Raw genomic sequence first — 17017 nt, 5'->3', positions numbered from 1 at the left:
AACGGTTAGAGGAGAATCACTGAAAGCAACCTAAAACCTAAAAAATTTGTTATTATGGCAAATCACGCAGTCTACATAAACACAATTACAGTGAGTCGTTTAACATTTCGCGCCCAGCACGTGCGGTGATGCCGCAGTCACGCGCATCAGCGTTTGTGTCGCCTCAACGCTATTCCACACAACATAATGCCATTCATTTACAGATTTGTATTATTATGTGTACATACCTGTCATCATTCCGCATGCTATGCTGTGTGTGTGGTGACTGGCGGTGACGCGAGACATCATGGCATCCAGCGCGTCTCTCCTGTCAAGTACACGCGCTCCTAGTGTTTAGCTCGCGGCTGAAGGGAGGAGCGCGCGCGCGCTGTACCCGTGGAAAACCATTGCGCGCGCGCACACTTGTTGGTACCGTGTGTGTGTGTGTGTGTGTGTTAAATTAATACTAAAACAAATAATAATTCGGTTACACTTTATTTTAAGGTAGTACTGAGTTATAATATGTACTTTCTATAGGGTTAGGGTTGTATTTTTGTAATTTGTATGTCATGGAATTTTGCGAATTTAACATATGTATCAAATGATTTACTCGTCACCAATAATTCTTAATCATTATGTACATTTTTTAATTATTATTGAATAATTATGGGTTTTAAATTATATACACTTAAAAATAATTATCATAAAACAACAAAATGGTAAAAGTATGATAATAATAGGCTATTATTATTAATAATAAATACTTTATTATATATAAGATATTGTTATACATTATTATAACAGTATTGTTTTTATTGCCATTTAAAAGAGCTAAAATGAAATATTTAGGCTACTCATAAAATAAGATTAACCATGTTTAGCCTATATACAATTGAGAAATACTAAATATTAGGTGCTGAAATCTTCTGGAATGATTCAACTGTAAATTTTTCGTTTCACAATTACCTGAATGTTTCATTTTAATCACCATGCAAATTAATAACTGAAATGTAAGTTAAATGTAAATGTTAGGAAATACATTTTAACACTTTACCAGACTGACAGGGGTCATGTCTGAGTCTTGACAGTTGGCGCCCTCTACCGAGATCACTGCAAAACTGCACGCAGTGTCTTTGCACAAAAACAAACAAACAAGTCAGTTTACATAACCACAACTTTTACTCGTGTTCCTTTTAGCATGTTAATATAAACCATTAAGACAGGAAAAGAAATCATGAACGATTGGTAAAAAAATAGCTTCGTAAAATTAAACCGCCAAAGATGATGCTCCACCGCTGACCTACAGCACTAATGATTACACAACACAGTACTTACACTATTCTTCCTTGCTGAAAGGCTACAAAAGCTTTTAACTAAATATGTCCTCCAAATATACACAACGGAAGCTAGGCTGAACATTTTTCAGAGATGGTTTCTTCATATACAACGATCGCGAAGTGTGCAAAACCGGACTATTTACATGAAACGCTTCACACTAGACCTCTAATGTTAGTCTATGGTAGTGAGTCTTTGATTTTACACGGAGCGACAAAGTGCAAACGGGATTATATTTCATAATATGTGATCTCTGGTTCTGTCTCGCCTATTCAAACGGATATTACGACGTGTAGAAAGGTGAGCACCATCACTGGTATTCGGAGACGTGAACTTTAGAAACAGTGTCTGTTCTCCGTATTCCCGTTCCAGTCAACAGGACGCAGAGTCCCGTTTTCCGCAGTCCGTTGGGAGATGAAGCCATTGGCCCCTAATAAAAAAAGCACCCAACTCAGTTCCCGAAGCGACTTCTTCCACGAGGGCCGCCCCTCCCCCACCCACCCCGATGAAATGGCGGCTCGTTTCCAAATCTGTCCGGCCAGTGCGGTTCCTCTCCTCTAGGACCCATGGGGGGCCTGTGAGGGGGGTGATCATGTCTTGGGGGGAAATCGTGTCTTGGAGGGCCCATCATGGGCATCCGGAAACGGCCCACAGGGGGTTCACCAAACATTGGGTTGGGGCCCCTGGGGGGCATCATTTGAGGGGGCATATTTTGAGGAGGCATATTTTGAGGGGGCATATTTTGAGGGGGCATATTTTGAGGGGGTCGGATGGGATGAGAACCGTTATTGGAGAAACGGGTCATGAATGGTGGGCGGAGCCCCACAGGGGGTCGTGGCGGTAGTGGTCCCGGTCTGGGCCCCAGGATCCCCGTGAGACGTGGCGGGCTGAGCGCTTGAGCTCCCGTCGGGTCTATGTGACTCCTGGGACCCTCGAGAGCGTCTTCTGAAGGTTCTTTGGTTGGGCTTTCTGATGTTACAAAAGAAAAAAAAAACGACACTAGCTTTAGGACATTAATGATCTCCAACATCATTTGCACATTTATAAATCTTCCAGTCAAGTTATGCGATGAATTACAGGGTGTTCATCATCTACTTTTATAAAGCATCACTTCATTTTGCTCATCTGTAAATGACTGGATGGATTCATTTCAGAGTTTTACAACACTAGCCTAGGAAGATAAATGATGCCGAGTTACATCTCGAAACGGCTTTGGAGTAGCATGCACTGATGAGTCATTTACAATAAGACAATTACAATAATTAATCATTTAAATATATATTTAAGTATATATGGCAAATTTTGAAGTCAACTGTATATTAAACGACACTTGATCAGCTGTACCTGTGATGGACGGAGGAGGACCTGCGGGGTTCATAGAGGCCACCGGGATGACAGGAGGAAACCCTGTATGAAACAATTCATGATAAGGTGAATTTGTGTATTATTTCATGCTTGATCTATCTATCTATCTATCTATCTATCTATCTATCTATCTATCTATCTATCTATCTATCTATCTATCTATCTATCTATCTATATCTGTCTGTCTGTCTATCTATCTATCTATCTATCTATCTATCTATCTATCTATCTATCTATCTATCTATCTATATCTGTCTGTCTGTCTGTCTATCTATCTATCTATCTATCTATCTATCTATCTATATCTGTCTGTCTATCTATCTATCTATCTATCTATCTATCTATCTATCTATCTATCTATCTATCTATCTATCTATCTATCTATCTATCTATCTATCTATCTATATCTGTCTGTCTGTCTATCTATCTAACTAAATATCTATCTAATCTGTCTGTCTATCTATCTATCTGTCTGTCTGTCTATCTATCTATCTATCTATCTATCTATCTATCTATCTATCTATCTATCTATCAGTCTATATCTGTCTGTCTATCTATCCATCTATCTACATGTATCTATCTATCTGTCTGTCTGTGTCTATCTGTCTGTCTGTGTCTATCAGTCTGTCTATCTATCTATCAGTCTATATCTGTCTGTCTGTCTATCTATCTATCTATCTAAATATCTATCTAATCTGTCTGTCTATCTATCTATCTGTCTATCTATCTATCTATCTATCTGTCTATCTATCTATCTGTCTGTCTATCTATCCATCTATCTACATGTATCTATCTATCTGTCTGTCTGTGTCTATCTATCTATCTATCTATCTATCTATCTATCTATCTATCTATCTATCTATCTATCTATCTATCTATCTGTCTGTCTATCTATCTGTCTGTCTATCTGTCTGTCTGTGGTACCTGTAGGCATCTGTATCGGTTTGAATCCAAGAGGAGAGAAAGATGGCGGGGAGGCTCCTGCGATCATGGCTGGAGTTGGTAAACTCATGTTAGGAAGGGGTCCTGGGACGACATTCACTGTGGCAACCGGCTGAACCGAAGGACTCTGTAATACAGAGAGGAAATGGGTGAGGAAGCGCTGTGTGAACGGACATTTCCAACATCAATGATTGAGAAATCCTACAAAAAATGGTTATAAGGACATGAGCAGTGTTGGGGAAAGAGTAATGTATTACAATATTCTGTTACTTCCCCAAAAAAGTAACTAATTATGTTAATTACTTTTTATGGTAATTAATGTGTAAATTACTTCAGCGTCACATTTTCTCACCTGGGCTTGTTTGTTTTTTAAGAACAAAAACATATTTTTTGGCAAATGTATTCCCGCCTGTACAGAAAGTTCAACACTCTTAGGTCACGTCCCAAAACGGCACCCTAAACACTCACAGTCTTCCTCTGAGTCCGCACTTTCATGACGAAATGCCACTTTGACTGTGCAGGCTTGGCAAAAATGTGCATATCGACCGGAAAGCACCTCTCTGAAACCTAAAATGACTAAATGAGACACCCTGTGGTCTCATGGGCTTATCGGACACATGCGCGCAGACATTGTAAATCCACAAGACTGGAAGTGCATATAAGTGTGCCATTTGGGCCTTACTTCAGAAAGACAAACTACAAATTACAAATGTGATGTTTAATGAAAGTAATCTTTGCTTATATTCATATGGTCAAAGGTCAGCAGCAAATACATCATTTAATATAAAGTCAGATTAAATACATAAAGTATATGGGTATTATTTAACATTTAATTATTGCAGGTGAACTGAGGAAAATCTGTTTTTGTGCAAGTCAGATGCGTTGCTTGTTTGAAAAAGGAACTCCGATATTTTATTGTAAATTTAAAAGTAATGTATTACTTTACTAGTTACTTGAAAAAAGTAATCAGATTATGTAACTTGGATTAATTGATACCTAACATGATATCCCCAACACCGGACACGAGTAGGCAAAGAGTGTTCTGTGTGTTCATTATTGCAAGCAAAACACAAATATACAAACCTTTTAAAATACACCTGAAAGTTTTGAAATCAAAAGTGAGGATCAATCCCGGAAGAAGAAGTGAACAATAATGTCATTTGTGGAGGGTAACACTATGAATTGTTCATCTGAAAGACTAATTTAAAGTCACCGTTTGGTGAAAATCCAGCTTTTAATATTGTTTTTATGACTATACTGTATTTTCTCCTTAAAACCATGAACTCAAAAACACAGTTTTAACCAATTAACCAATCAGGTCAACGTGTGATTGTCAGAGAGTGGATCTTTGAGATGAGTGAATGAGTGGAGGCGGGGCTCATTTGCATATTCATAGAACCACGTCTACTAAATGAGGAAAGGGTAGTTACATTCAAGCTATTTTAAAGCATGAAGAATTTATAATATGTCATTTTGGTGATTAAAGTAGAGTTTTAAGGGATAAATTAATGATGGAACTTTAAAACTGATTTCCTGTCACATATTCAAATCTAAAGATCCTACACGCACAGGTACTGTGCAATATTCAGATCCCATTCAAAACAATGAAGTGGTTTAGTCTTCAATTACATTTTTTGAAATAATCTAATTCAGCAAAATCCGTCGCCTGACCCTGTGCATCATATCAGTCTGATGATGTCAGCACCAACATTAAAAGATTTTGACAACCTCTTCACAAGGCTTATTTACACCAGTGTAAGCTGAGAGCATGAATGTTTAGAAATAACATTTACTCATTTACTAATCCAGTCTCACAAAGCCGATCTTTTGACTATCAGCATGCATGGTCTGGTCCACTTTGACAGCTTTTATGTGGCAATACAATTCTTCATTAATCCACTACTTGATACCCAGATTTACAGTCGACAATGCTGGCGAAAGTCAGTATGATGGACACAGCTTCTGACTCTGATTACATTCATTCAGAAGAGATCAAATATGTTTGATATTTTGAGCTAATTCTACAACACAGTTTTCGTTTGTTATGCATCTCATAGTAATGAGTTTCAGGAACAACATGAGAAATTGGTTTGTGGGATTCTGTCATTTAGTGTACGACACCCAGTTTTTCACAAAATCGCTTTGTGTATTCCAGCCTTCCAGTCTTCAAAGCACCTGACTGTTTTTTTGTGTGCAGATTTTTGTTGTTGTTGGGTATCTGAAATATCACATTAATAGACTGCCAGTAGGAAAACAACTATTATTATGAAATAAAGTATTAAAACAAAAACGTACAAAAATATTTAAGAAATGATCTGAATGTATGCAATATAATTTGTGTCCTTCCAAATACAGTTATAACATCACAGACTAAGATGGACAGATAAAATGTAATATACAGTTCTGCTCATGAATGGCTAGCAAACTTCATACTTTGGGCATCAAACTAAAAAGATTGGATGACACTCACTTCGAGCTCTTTGCTGAAGAACTAAATCACTGGATTTTCCACTGTATCAGTTTCGAACATGATTTTGTTCTCATGTGATCTGTTAAAATACTAAAACACCAGAGGGCTTTTCATATCGTGCTTAGAAATTAATAGTTTTGAAACACTGAAATTAATTATTGATATGTTTTAGTTTACCTCAAGGGCATCCAAGATGCTCTTTGAGGTGGTGACCATAGACCTCCATTATATGACTGACAGACAAGAACGTTTCATATATATATATATATATATATATATATACAGTATATATATAAAATGTTCATTGTTAATACATAATAGATCAGAAAAAATTGTAAAGGCTATATAGTAAGTGTAGAAATTCACGTTAACAATGATTGATAAATAATGTCCAAGCACTGCTCATAGTTCGATCATAATACCTAATGCAATGCAAGGTGGTGACCATAGACCTCTATTGTATGACTGACAGACAAGAACGTTTCATTTATATATATATATATATATATATATATATATATATAAATAATGTTCATTGTTAATACATAATAGATCAGCTAATGCATATTTATACAACTTTAAAAAAAATTGTAAATGATTGATAAATAACGTCCAAGTACTGCTTATGGTTCGATCATAATACCTAATGCAATGCAGTAACTTATGAATTGAGCTTAATTAAGAAGTGTTACCAAAAATTACAAAAACAAAAATCTATATACATTGTAAGTATTTAGACATTAAAATTGTCTGAACACCACTGCATTATATAAAATTTCAAAATACCAAGCAAGCAGAATGTGGCACAATATTACCGGTAGTTTTCCTCATTTTGACCAGTAATGGTTATAGAATTTAAAACAACAAAATTATTTTTGGGTTACCAATCTTTAAGATATAAAAAGATATGGAATGGAATACACTTTTATACGAGGCGCATGTTTCTGCATGAGCTTGTTGTGTTTGGAAAGACTAGTCATTTACTCTATGATGCCCATTTTAAATCTGTAACCATTTACAAAGCGGTGATGCCTAGTGTTTTAAAATCAGCTCAGATTTGAAAAGTTGTGTAGTGTATTCCAGCATTAACATAATGACGTTCAGTCATTAAAGGTACAGTAAGTGATTTCTGAGAAACGCTGTTGGAAAGTAGATCAGACCGAGAAGCACAACACACTTGCAGCCAATCGGTAGGAAGGGGCGTGTACACTCATGATGGGGGAGGAGAGAGAGCCAATCAGCAGTAGGGGGTGTGTCCACTCATGATGGGGGAGGAGAGAGCCAATCAGCAGAGGGGGCGTGTCCACTCATGATTGGGGGAGGAGAGTAAGCGACATTACAAAAGAGAAAAGGTCAGAGGAATATCACTGGAAAAAGAAGAGTTATGAAAAGCTTCCCAGCGCTGGAGAGAGAGAGAGAGGCAGGAAGGCCTGAAAATGGACGGCGAGGTGCTCCAAACTAGTAAGATTAGTTTCACAGAACCAAGACATGCTGATGTTGTAATGTCAGCTCTAGCACAGGACCGTTTTGAGTGTTATTGTTTGTCTGGAGCTTGTGACTAACAAACTCTTGTGTACTGTGTGTATATTTTTTGTCCTTCCTTGTTGCCTGTTCATCATCTTTGCTTTATTTTACTTCACTTCAGCTATGATAAACACACATTAACCCTTGCATAGCATCTTTGTGCATTTTGGGGGCGGAGAGGTGTTTGGGTTGATTTCAAACACCAACAGTGTTTGTCAGAAATCGCTCACTGCACCTTTAAGTGTCCAATTACTTTTTGACTCCATTGTTTGTTTGAAAGGAAGTCGACTGCTGCTCCACTAGGGGAACATTGTTTGGCAAGCATGCCCCTGCCCACTTATCAAACAGGACAAAAGTTTTATACACACTACTAAAGTAAAATAATAATAATAATAGCATAGTATTAAAGGACTTAAAGGCTAATGCAGGTTATAGTAGTTCATGCACAAGACCCTGTCCGTGTTTCTCAGGGGAATCGTCATCCACAGCACTTACAGCACCGCACAGACTGTTCCTGATGCTGGCTCGAGATCTCAGTAACTCTCCAGGTCCCGGATCAGACCTTCTTGAGACTGAACCTTCAACCTTTGAGTTAGTAGACTGGATCCTGAACCATCAGGTTGCATTTACATCCACAGGATTTAAAAAAAAGGTTGCCCAGTCTAACAGACGCAATGTGAAACAGCTATTTGAATTTGTGTTCATGAACTATTCAGCATTTTGGAAATTTATTTCCAAGTTGCTTTTGAGTGAAATTTTATTTGTTTTATTTAGCCATTGCTAAGGTACGGAGGCGTATTGCATCACTTGAAGAAAAAAAATCTACTGAATCTTTCTGAATTAGCAAGTTAATTATCTCATAATTATGAGATAATTTTTCATGAAAAAAAGTTTTTGCTCTGTTTTTCTGAATTAACGAGTTAATTTTTCATGAGAAAAAAATTTTTGCTCTGTTTTTCTGAATTAATTTTTCATGAGAAAAAAATGTTTTGCTCTGTTTTTCTGAATTAACGAGTTAACTTTTCATTGGAATTTTTTTTGCTCTATTTTTCTGAATTAACGAGTTAATTTTTCATGAGGAAAAACGTTTTTGCTCTGTTTTTCTGAATTAATGAGTTAATTTTTCATTTTGCTCTGTTTTTCTAAATTAACTCAGCAAAAAACAGAGCAAAAACTTTTTTCTCATGAAAAATTAACTCGTTAATTCAGAAAAACAGAGCAAAAACTTTTTTCCATGAAAAATTAACTCGTTAATTCAGAAAAACAGAGCAAAAACTTTTTTCCATGAAAAATTAACTCGTTAATTCAGAAAAACAGAGCAAATTTTTTTCTCATGAAAAATTAACTCGTTAATTCAGAAAAACAGAGCAAAAACTTTTTTCCATGAAAAATTAACTCGTTAATTCAGAAAAACAGAGCAAATTTTTTTCTCATGAAAAATTAACTCGTTAATTGAGAAAAACAGAGCAAAAACTTTTTTCCATGAAAAATTAACTCGTTAATTCAGAAAAACAGAGCAAAAACTTTTTTTCCATGAAAAATTAACTCGTTAATTCAGAAAAACAGAGCAAAAACTTTTTTCCATGATAAATTAACTCGTTAATTCAGAAAAACAGAGCGAAAACTTTTTTCCATGATAAATTAACTCGTTAATTCAAAAAAACAGAGCAAAAACTTTTTTCCATGAAAAATTAACTTGTTAATTCAGAAAAACAGAGCAAAAACTTTTTTTCCATGAAAAATTATCTCGTAATTCTGAGATAAATAACTTGTTAATTCAGAAAAACAGAGTAGGTTTTTTTTCTTCCAGTGAATAGGACAAATTACAAATATGCCTTTAAAAGAAAAATGGTGGGACAGTCATTTCTTTTAGAGCGTTTTCAACGTTTTTTATAAATACCTGCATATCGTGTTTTATATATACAATAATATTAGTTTTAAAGGTGCTATATGTATTTTTTGGCAGCCTCTATCGGTGATGTTTCAGATTGCAACCAATTTTTACAAGAACGCTCGTGCTCGAACACAAGAGCTAGCACTCATGCTACACGGCCACACTGAGACTTTCAACACACCGGAGAAAGCATCACACAACATGCTGGACTCCCACTGCAACGTTACAGTAATAGGCTACTTTTATCAGCTTGACGTTGAACTAATGCTCCATGCTCGTACCATGATAACGTTACATTGGTGGTGTTAGAGCATACGGCATTTCACTAACTATTCGTGTGTCTTTCACAATCAGCAATGTCAACATAGGTGAATGTATAATACGGTAACGAAACGGTTGGTGAACTAGACTGAACAATTTCAGTGTAACAGTAAGACTGTAGGAAGTGACATTACTGTACTGAACGTGTCTGGAAATGTGGATTATAAACAATATGATAGTAGTGGATGAGTGACATTAGTATATAAAATAAAAGTTACTAAAACACCTACTTTTTGCTATCCTGGAACAGTCTTTTGTGTTTATTTCATGTCTCATGTGTGTTGTAGTATACCTTGCTATTTCACCATTGCTAGTTTACCATTATTTCAGCATATCTGAAAACTTGTAATTTATCAGAATAAAAATAGCGGAGGTCTCTCCATAATTCAAACGCTCCGCCGATGTTGATCCGCGTTTTCGTCCTAAGTCGATCCGATTCACGTTGGGCTGACGAGCTTCAGCAGATATATTTTTGTGGATATGTTTGTGTTGGAGTGTGTGTTGTGCTGGAGACAGGAGATTTTTGGATGTTATCAGACTCATGTCGTTCGCTGCAGTGCCGTCGCATAGACTGTATATAAAAAGAGAGGCGCTCAGGAGCGCACACACGTCACATCCGATGGATTTCACAAAAAATCCGACCCGGAGACTTCACATAGAAATAGGAATACTGGCCTTCAGAGGTAATAGCAAAACCCGACAAGTGGATCATTGTAATGCGTGATTACAACCCCTTCACACACAGGCAATTCAAAAAGGATTCACTTTAGAAGAAAACTTACATATAGCACCTTTAAATAACAAATAAATGTAATAAAAAGGAATTATTGCAAAATTCTTTGAATAAATGCATTTGTAAAAAAAAAAAAGGCCTCTACAGTCGATGTGCAAAGTAAAAAAAGCAATGAAAGCACACACACTCACACAAAAAAAAGTTTTCCAGTTCTGATTATGACCAGAAAAAATTGTTATGAATATTAGTCATACAAATGTATGATGCTGGAACTGTGAAAATGATATAAAATTACTTATATAAATTAAGTGACATTACCTTTCACGCCATGTGTGTTATACAGCAGTTTGTGAATGTAAAAGTCTGCAAGGTATCAAAGTGCACCACAACTACAGTTATTGTTGTCTCCTAAAATAAAATAAAAAATCGATTCTGAACTGCTGAAACGAGTCGTCAGTAATTGCAGTTTCACTTCCCGTTACATACACTAACAGATGTGTATAATGTTCATATGGTTTGACTACTTTGACCCTCATACACTGTAGTTGTAGCTGAGACTGGTTTGTGTTGTCAACAAGTTGAGAAAATGCCGTTTTCTGAGTTGAAAAAGCAAATCCATTTTTCTGCACTTCAAAAGGACGAGACTCGCGCTGGAACTGATATGACAAAACCGCCGCCATCTTTACTGTTTGTTTCACTGTGTATCAAGAGCGTCCGGAGCTGAAATTTAGATATGGTAATGGGTGTTTAATTTTCAACTCACGCTGCAAGCTGTCGACCAATCACAACAGACTGGGCCGTCTGACCAATCAAAGCAGAGTAGGCTTTCGGAGAGGAGGGGCTTAGAGACTGAATCTTCGAATGAACTGTTTTTAAACTCTTTGAGAAATGAGGTGACATGCAATGTATATTATGAGAAAAATAAAGTGTTTTTTTGTCTTCTGATGCAGGTAAACTTTTGCATGAGACCTCTAAAACAAAATTAGAAACCTTTAAAATCACATAACAGTATAACACTGAGTCAACTAAGTCTTGAAAAATGTTTGTGAACCTGATTTACTGTATGTGAATTTAAAGAATGGCCTGAGTTAAGACTCACAGGCACTGGATTCAGCAAGATATCAATGTGCAGAGTACCAAGTAAAAAAAGTTTTTTTTTTGCTTGATTAAACTGCTAAAAGATAAGCCTACGGTTTCCCAGATTTACAATAAGTAAATCCACTTTATCAGCTAATTACTCTTCAACAGAGATGCCATAGAAATATACAGAGCTGCCGCAAAATTGGAAGTTCAAAAGATGGCTAAGCGCTTGTTTCTTTGGTTCATAAGGTTACAGGGAAAAATTGTAAACTGACATTCCCAGAATGTCCTTACACACTGAGTCAGAAATTTCCCATGTGTTTTTTCGTATTCGTGATTCGGTGGCTCTGAATTGTCAAAACCATTCAAAATGCTCTGCTACGGATGCGGAAAAACACAGAAAACCCGATTTGGTTGTTTTAATGTTTCGGAGCCAGTGTGTAAGCGTGAATGACAGAACATAACGTGAGGTCGTATTTGTTTTTTAATGTGCAAAAATTTCAGGCCCAAATTTCGGACTCGGTGTGCAAGGACCGTAAAACTTCACATTTGAAGGTATTTTGTTCAAATAATTCTTTAATGTTTTTTGTTATCATTACATTTGGGTTTTATGATACTGCATCTGTTGTTTAATTGTTTAATTCATGTGTACTCAGTCATGTCTATTATTACCTGACTATGCATCAGCTTGTGCATAAGCCATTTGATGATCTTTGGTTGTTTTACCATCTGCATTATTATTACATTATCAGTTTACAGGTTGTCCTGTAAATGTGTTTACAATTTTACAGTATTTTATTTTTACAGAATTGGCGTTTCTCAAAGGATTTTGTGCAACTGTTCGGGGTTTGGGTTGCCAATCAGGAACGTGTGACCGACATCCGAGTGGATTTGTGAACTGGTGTGATTGAGTGGAGGCGGGGCTAATTAGCATAATCATTAAACTGCATATACTAAATGAGGCAAGGGTGTGGAGTTACATTCAATTTAAAGGCATTAAGTAAATATTTTCAAGAAAAAGTGTTTAAATATGTAATTCTGGTGATCAAAGATGAGTTAACCCCTTAGCTGTCACCCCCCCCTTTTTGAGAATGGGGGTTAAAATGCACTATTCAACGTAAATGGTTGTAATTCAAGAATGCTTTGGAATATGCACCCAAGTTTGGTCTTGTTTTAAAGAAAACACTCATCAGGTTATTGCTGAAGAGAAAACAAATGAAAGTATGAAAAAGTTATGGAAGTTTAAATTTACAGGAAAGCAAATATACTGTACTATATATTTTTTATTTTCTATAAAATATATATTTTACAAAATATTTATTTATCTATTGAGATTTAAGATTTTTTTGAGGTGCACTCTTGTCATAAATTCATCAATTACTCTTCCTACATATTTTGGAACACAAAACAGGGGTAGAATATTTATTTAGAAGTCTTTGAGCATTCCAACTAAATATAATTTGTCATAATTAGATTAGGATTTATTTGAAATATATCTCGCTTAACTGTATATTGTGAATGTACTGTTGAATGACAATAGGTCTCTGGACCTCAGCACTATTTCTGTATAATTAAAGTGCATTAAGTATATAATTAGTTGTTCCAATTTAGCAGACTAAGTATATCAATTATACCAAAAGTGCAATTGCAGGGAAGTGCAATTAAGTACATAATTATGTAAATGTATTTGTAGTATACTCATCATAAAATAAATGTATTAAAAAAAAAAAACATTTTTTGGTATATTATTGTTTTACTAGGGACAGCTGCCAAGTTTTTGTTGGACAAGATTTTCTTTTTTTTATCAAATGGTTGACTATAGGACCATATGCTAACATTGAGCTCTGTCCCCAATACAGTGTAACAGGAAAACAGCCCTTCAACAAGTGAAGACATCAGGGCAGATGAGGGGAGTTTTGATCAGTCACTTAACTATGAAGAACGAACAAGCCACAACAGATGTAATAAAGTGAAGGACTGTCAATGATATTTACATTTGAAATGGCAGCAAAAAAGTTTTGGATCCAAATATTTCACAGTGGACTTCAGTGTTTAAAAGTGTCCTCAATAAAACAAAAAATACAGATAAAATACAGATGCGTTTGTTCTTTTACACTGTGACATGCGCAGTAATGGCATTTTGACATCCCTCAGTTTAGAGAAACAAGGAAAAAACATGCACTTCTACCCTGGTGATGTCTTGTGCGATTAAATAGTGTAATTGTAAACACAATTTTTACTTGTTTCTATGAAGTAAGTCAACGTGTAAAAAAGATGCAAGAGACATCTGAGGTAATCAACACTATTACACATGCTATAGATTTACTAGATCAGATTCTGAATATGGACTAGCGGAGTAACATTATGCCCCTGTCAAATACCCAAGAGATACTGAAATTAATATTAATCCTGCATTAACAAGTTGAAATAAGAAATAAGTATTAAGTGTTGTTGATACTTTACAAAGGTTTTTTTAAGACTGCCAAATGATTAAAACATGTTAATCTTGTTATTTAATTGCACGGAGAGTGTGGCCCCAAAAGTATTTGGACACAAACTTGTAAAAGTGTATGTATAAATCTATTTGCATCACAACAAAATATCAAAACACATGTTTTTTATTTAATTAAAAAAAAAAAAAAAAAAAGTATTGCACACTTCCTGGTTATCTAAATTTTTAAAGAACCATGCTGGCTAATATTCCGCAAGGATACTAGGCAAACTTTGAAAGTTGAATAAAATTAACTTATAAAATGTGTCTCAGAAAAGAGGGAAAAGCTATGGATAATTTGTTTGCTGGTGTCACTTGGTTTGATTTTTTTTTTTTTATCTAATGCAATGAAATTAAGACATTTTTATGTGTGATTGAAGAAAATCCCAAAAATCCGAAAAATCCACACAAAAAAGCAGCAAAAAATAAATAATAATAATAAAAACAATGATTAAATAAATAATGCATATATAAAATCATGTAAGACAGAATAAATCTGCTGTCAAATTAGATGTCTTAGTGTATTAAAAAAAAGTTTATATTAAACATTTACAACCCCAAGTCCAATTTGGGACGTTTTATAAAATGCAATAAAAATCAAGAATATGTGATTTGTTTACTTTCTTTAACCTTTATATAACTGGCAAAAGGACAAAGAAAAGATTTTCAAAATTTTCACTGATCAACTTTTTTTTTAGTTAATATAAGCAAATTTTGATGGCACACTCCAAAAAGGTTGGGACAGAGGCATGTTTTACACTGGGTCACATCACATTTCCTTTTCCAAAGTTACTAGTCAAGCAGCATTTCCACTGGCCACAATTTTGGCATTGATACCATGGGGAAAATCTATATACACTCTTAGAAGAATTGGTTCTATTTAGAACCAGAAATGGTTCCATCCCCCGCTTCATATTTGGAACGCCAAAATGGTTCTATATAGAACCAATGTTTTTGGTATAAGGTTCTATTGGCCAAGTACTTTCAAGTCAAGTGGCATGTTATCTATACGCATTTTGAGGATTTCACGTGTATGTACACGCTCTTAAATGTCCGAGTGAAACAAAGCAAAATGTAGATCTACATCTGGGGAGCGATATTTTTTTCCTAGGATGGTAGAAGACTCATAAACGCTATTAACCCCAGTGACGGTAGGTTTAGGGACAGGGTTGGGGTAGGTCATATACAGTAATGTAACATAACGCTAACGCTGCCTTCACACTGGCAGTTGAAATCAGCTCCGTAATACGCAATACGTTCCCAACGGACGACGTACTACACAGTGAAAAGCGTCGGACGCGGGTAGAACAAAAATGGCGGAGAGATTAAAGTTTGATTCTGTCAGTTCTGTATGATCTCTCTGATTAGGGTTATGCTGCGTGAGGAAAGTTGCTCAGGATGTTGACATGTCAGGTCGGCTAAAAAATGTGATATAGTGGTCAATAGTTCAATGTCTACCTTCAATTTAATTGTATTAACTGCCCTTATAAACGTTAGAAAGTCATGAAAATAAAAAATGACATCACAACTTATCGTTATAAAATCAATATTTATTTTATTAAAAGTTAATAATTCAGGTTTGTTTATCAGTACCATAGCAACGGTCAACTTCCGCTGGAATTGTCGGATAGGAACCGTCCGTAGCTTTTTCGCAAGAGTTCAAATTTTGGAACGCATCCGGATGACCAACGGACACGATTTTCTTCGCACCGCACTCAGTCGGACCCGTTTCGGACCCATTCGCATGCGGTCTGCGAATCTCCATAGGAAATGAATGACTTCCGGTCGTTTCGCAGCCGCATCGGAGCTGATTTCAACTGCCAGTGTGAGAACGGCGTAAGTCAACGGCGTTCATCAACACGCTGAAAAGCGATTATGCGTGTTGATAGGAAGCCAAAAATGGAAATACGAATTGGCATATCATATATGCGCCATTTCATGAGATCAGTCTGAAAAGCGCAGCTAGTATCGTGTATCTATTCTGTGGAAAATGAGCATTGGAAGCGTTTCAGATAACTCACAACATGTCATAGTTTATTATTTCATATGCCTTTTTAAAATTGAAAACTGTATCATTTATAAAACTCAACCCGCCAAAGCTGCTAGTAGGACCATTACACGCCACTGCTGAAATGCACCCGCATGTGCCGAATGTTAAAGGGTTAGTTCACCCAAAAATGAAAATTAAGTCATTAATTACTCACCCCCATGCTGTACCAACCCCGTAAGACCTTCGTTCGTCTTCGGAACACAAATGAAGATATTTTTGATTAAATTTGAGAGCTGTATAACTACCACATTGGCTCCTAAGGGACTGCCTCTTGACGGCCCAGAAAGTCAATGAAGAAAATGTTTAAATATCCCAAGTGACTACCGTGGCTCAACTATATGTTTATCAAGCGACGCGAATACTTTTTGTGCGAAAAAACAAACAAAAATAACGAGTTTATTCGACTATTTCTTTTCTTCCTTGTAGGCCAGAACGAGAATTCCTTAGATTTCCACGACGCATGCGCGAGAATTGCGATCTGCTTACACCGCTTACACTACTTCAGATCGCAATTCTCGCGCATGCGTCGTGGAAATCTATAAGAAAGTCTCGTTCTGGCCTACAAGGAAGAAAAGAAATAGTCGAATAAACTCGTTATTTTTGTTTGTTTTTTCGCACAAAAAGTATTCGCGTCGCTTGATAAACATATAGTTGAACCACGGTAGTCACTTGGGATATTTAAACATTTTCTTCATTGACTTTTTGGGCCGTCAAGAGGCAGTCCCTTAGGAGCCAATGTGGTAGTTATACAGCTCTCAAATTTAATCAAAAATATCTTCATTTGTGTTCCGAAGACGAACGAAGGTCTTACGGGGTTGGTACAGCATGGGGGT

At 36.0% G+C, this 17017-nt stretch overlaps 2 protein-coding genes across 3 annotated transcripts in view; both read right to left on the bottom strand.

The window, feature by feature from the left end:
* The window catches only part of tiam1b (TIAM Rac1 associated GEF 1b), a 103603-nt gene extending 103251 nt beyond the window's left edge, over positions 1–352 (bottom strand). For both annotated transcript variants that reach the window (XM_039678647.2, XM_039678645.2), the window contains exon 1: positions 228–352. The gene's annotated coding sequence lies outside the window, so the exon portion shown is untranslated. The remainder of the gene's footprint in view (positions 1–227) is intronic.
* Positions 353–1135: 783 nt separating this feature from the next.
* Positions 1136–17017, bottom strand: part of scaf4b (SR-related CTD-associated factor 4b) — a 41581-nt gene continuing 25699 nt past the window's right edge. The window contains exons 17-19 of the mRNA XM_039678680.2: positions 3604–3748; positions 2659–2721; positions 1136–2283 (exon numbers count right to left, since the gene is read on the bottom strand). Coding sequence (XP_039534614.2) covers positions 1766–2283; positions 2659–2721; positions 3604–3748 — 726 coding nt within the window. The 3' untranslated portion in view covers positions 1136–1765. The remainder of the gene's footprint in view (positions 2284–2658; positions 2722–3603; positions 3749–17017) is intronic.

Source organism: Pimephales promelas, chromosome 16, assembly GCF_988280905.1.
Source record: "Pimephales promelas chromosome 16, fPimPro1.hap1.1, whole genome shotgun sequence".
In the NCBI taxonomy this organism is placed as follows: Eukaryota; Metazoa; Chordata; class Actinopteri; order Cypriniformes; family Leuciscidae; genus Pimephales; species Pimephales promelas.
Note: the sequence above shows the minus strand (reverse complement) of the source record. Positions and strands in the feature narration are given on the sequence as shown.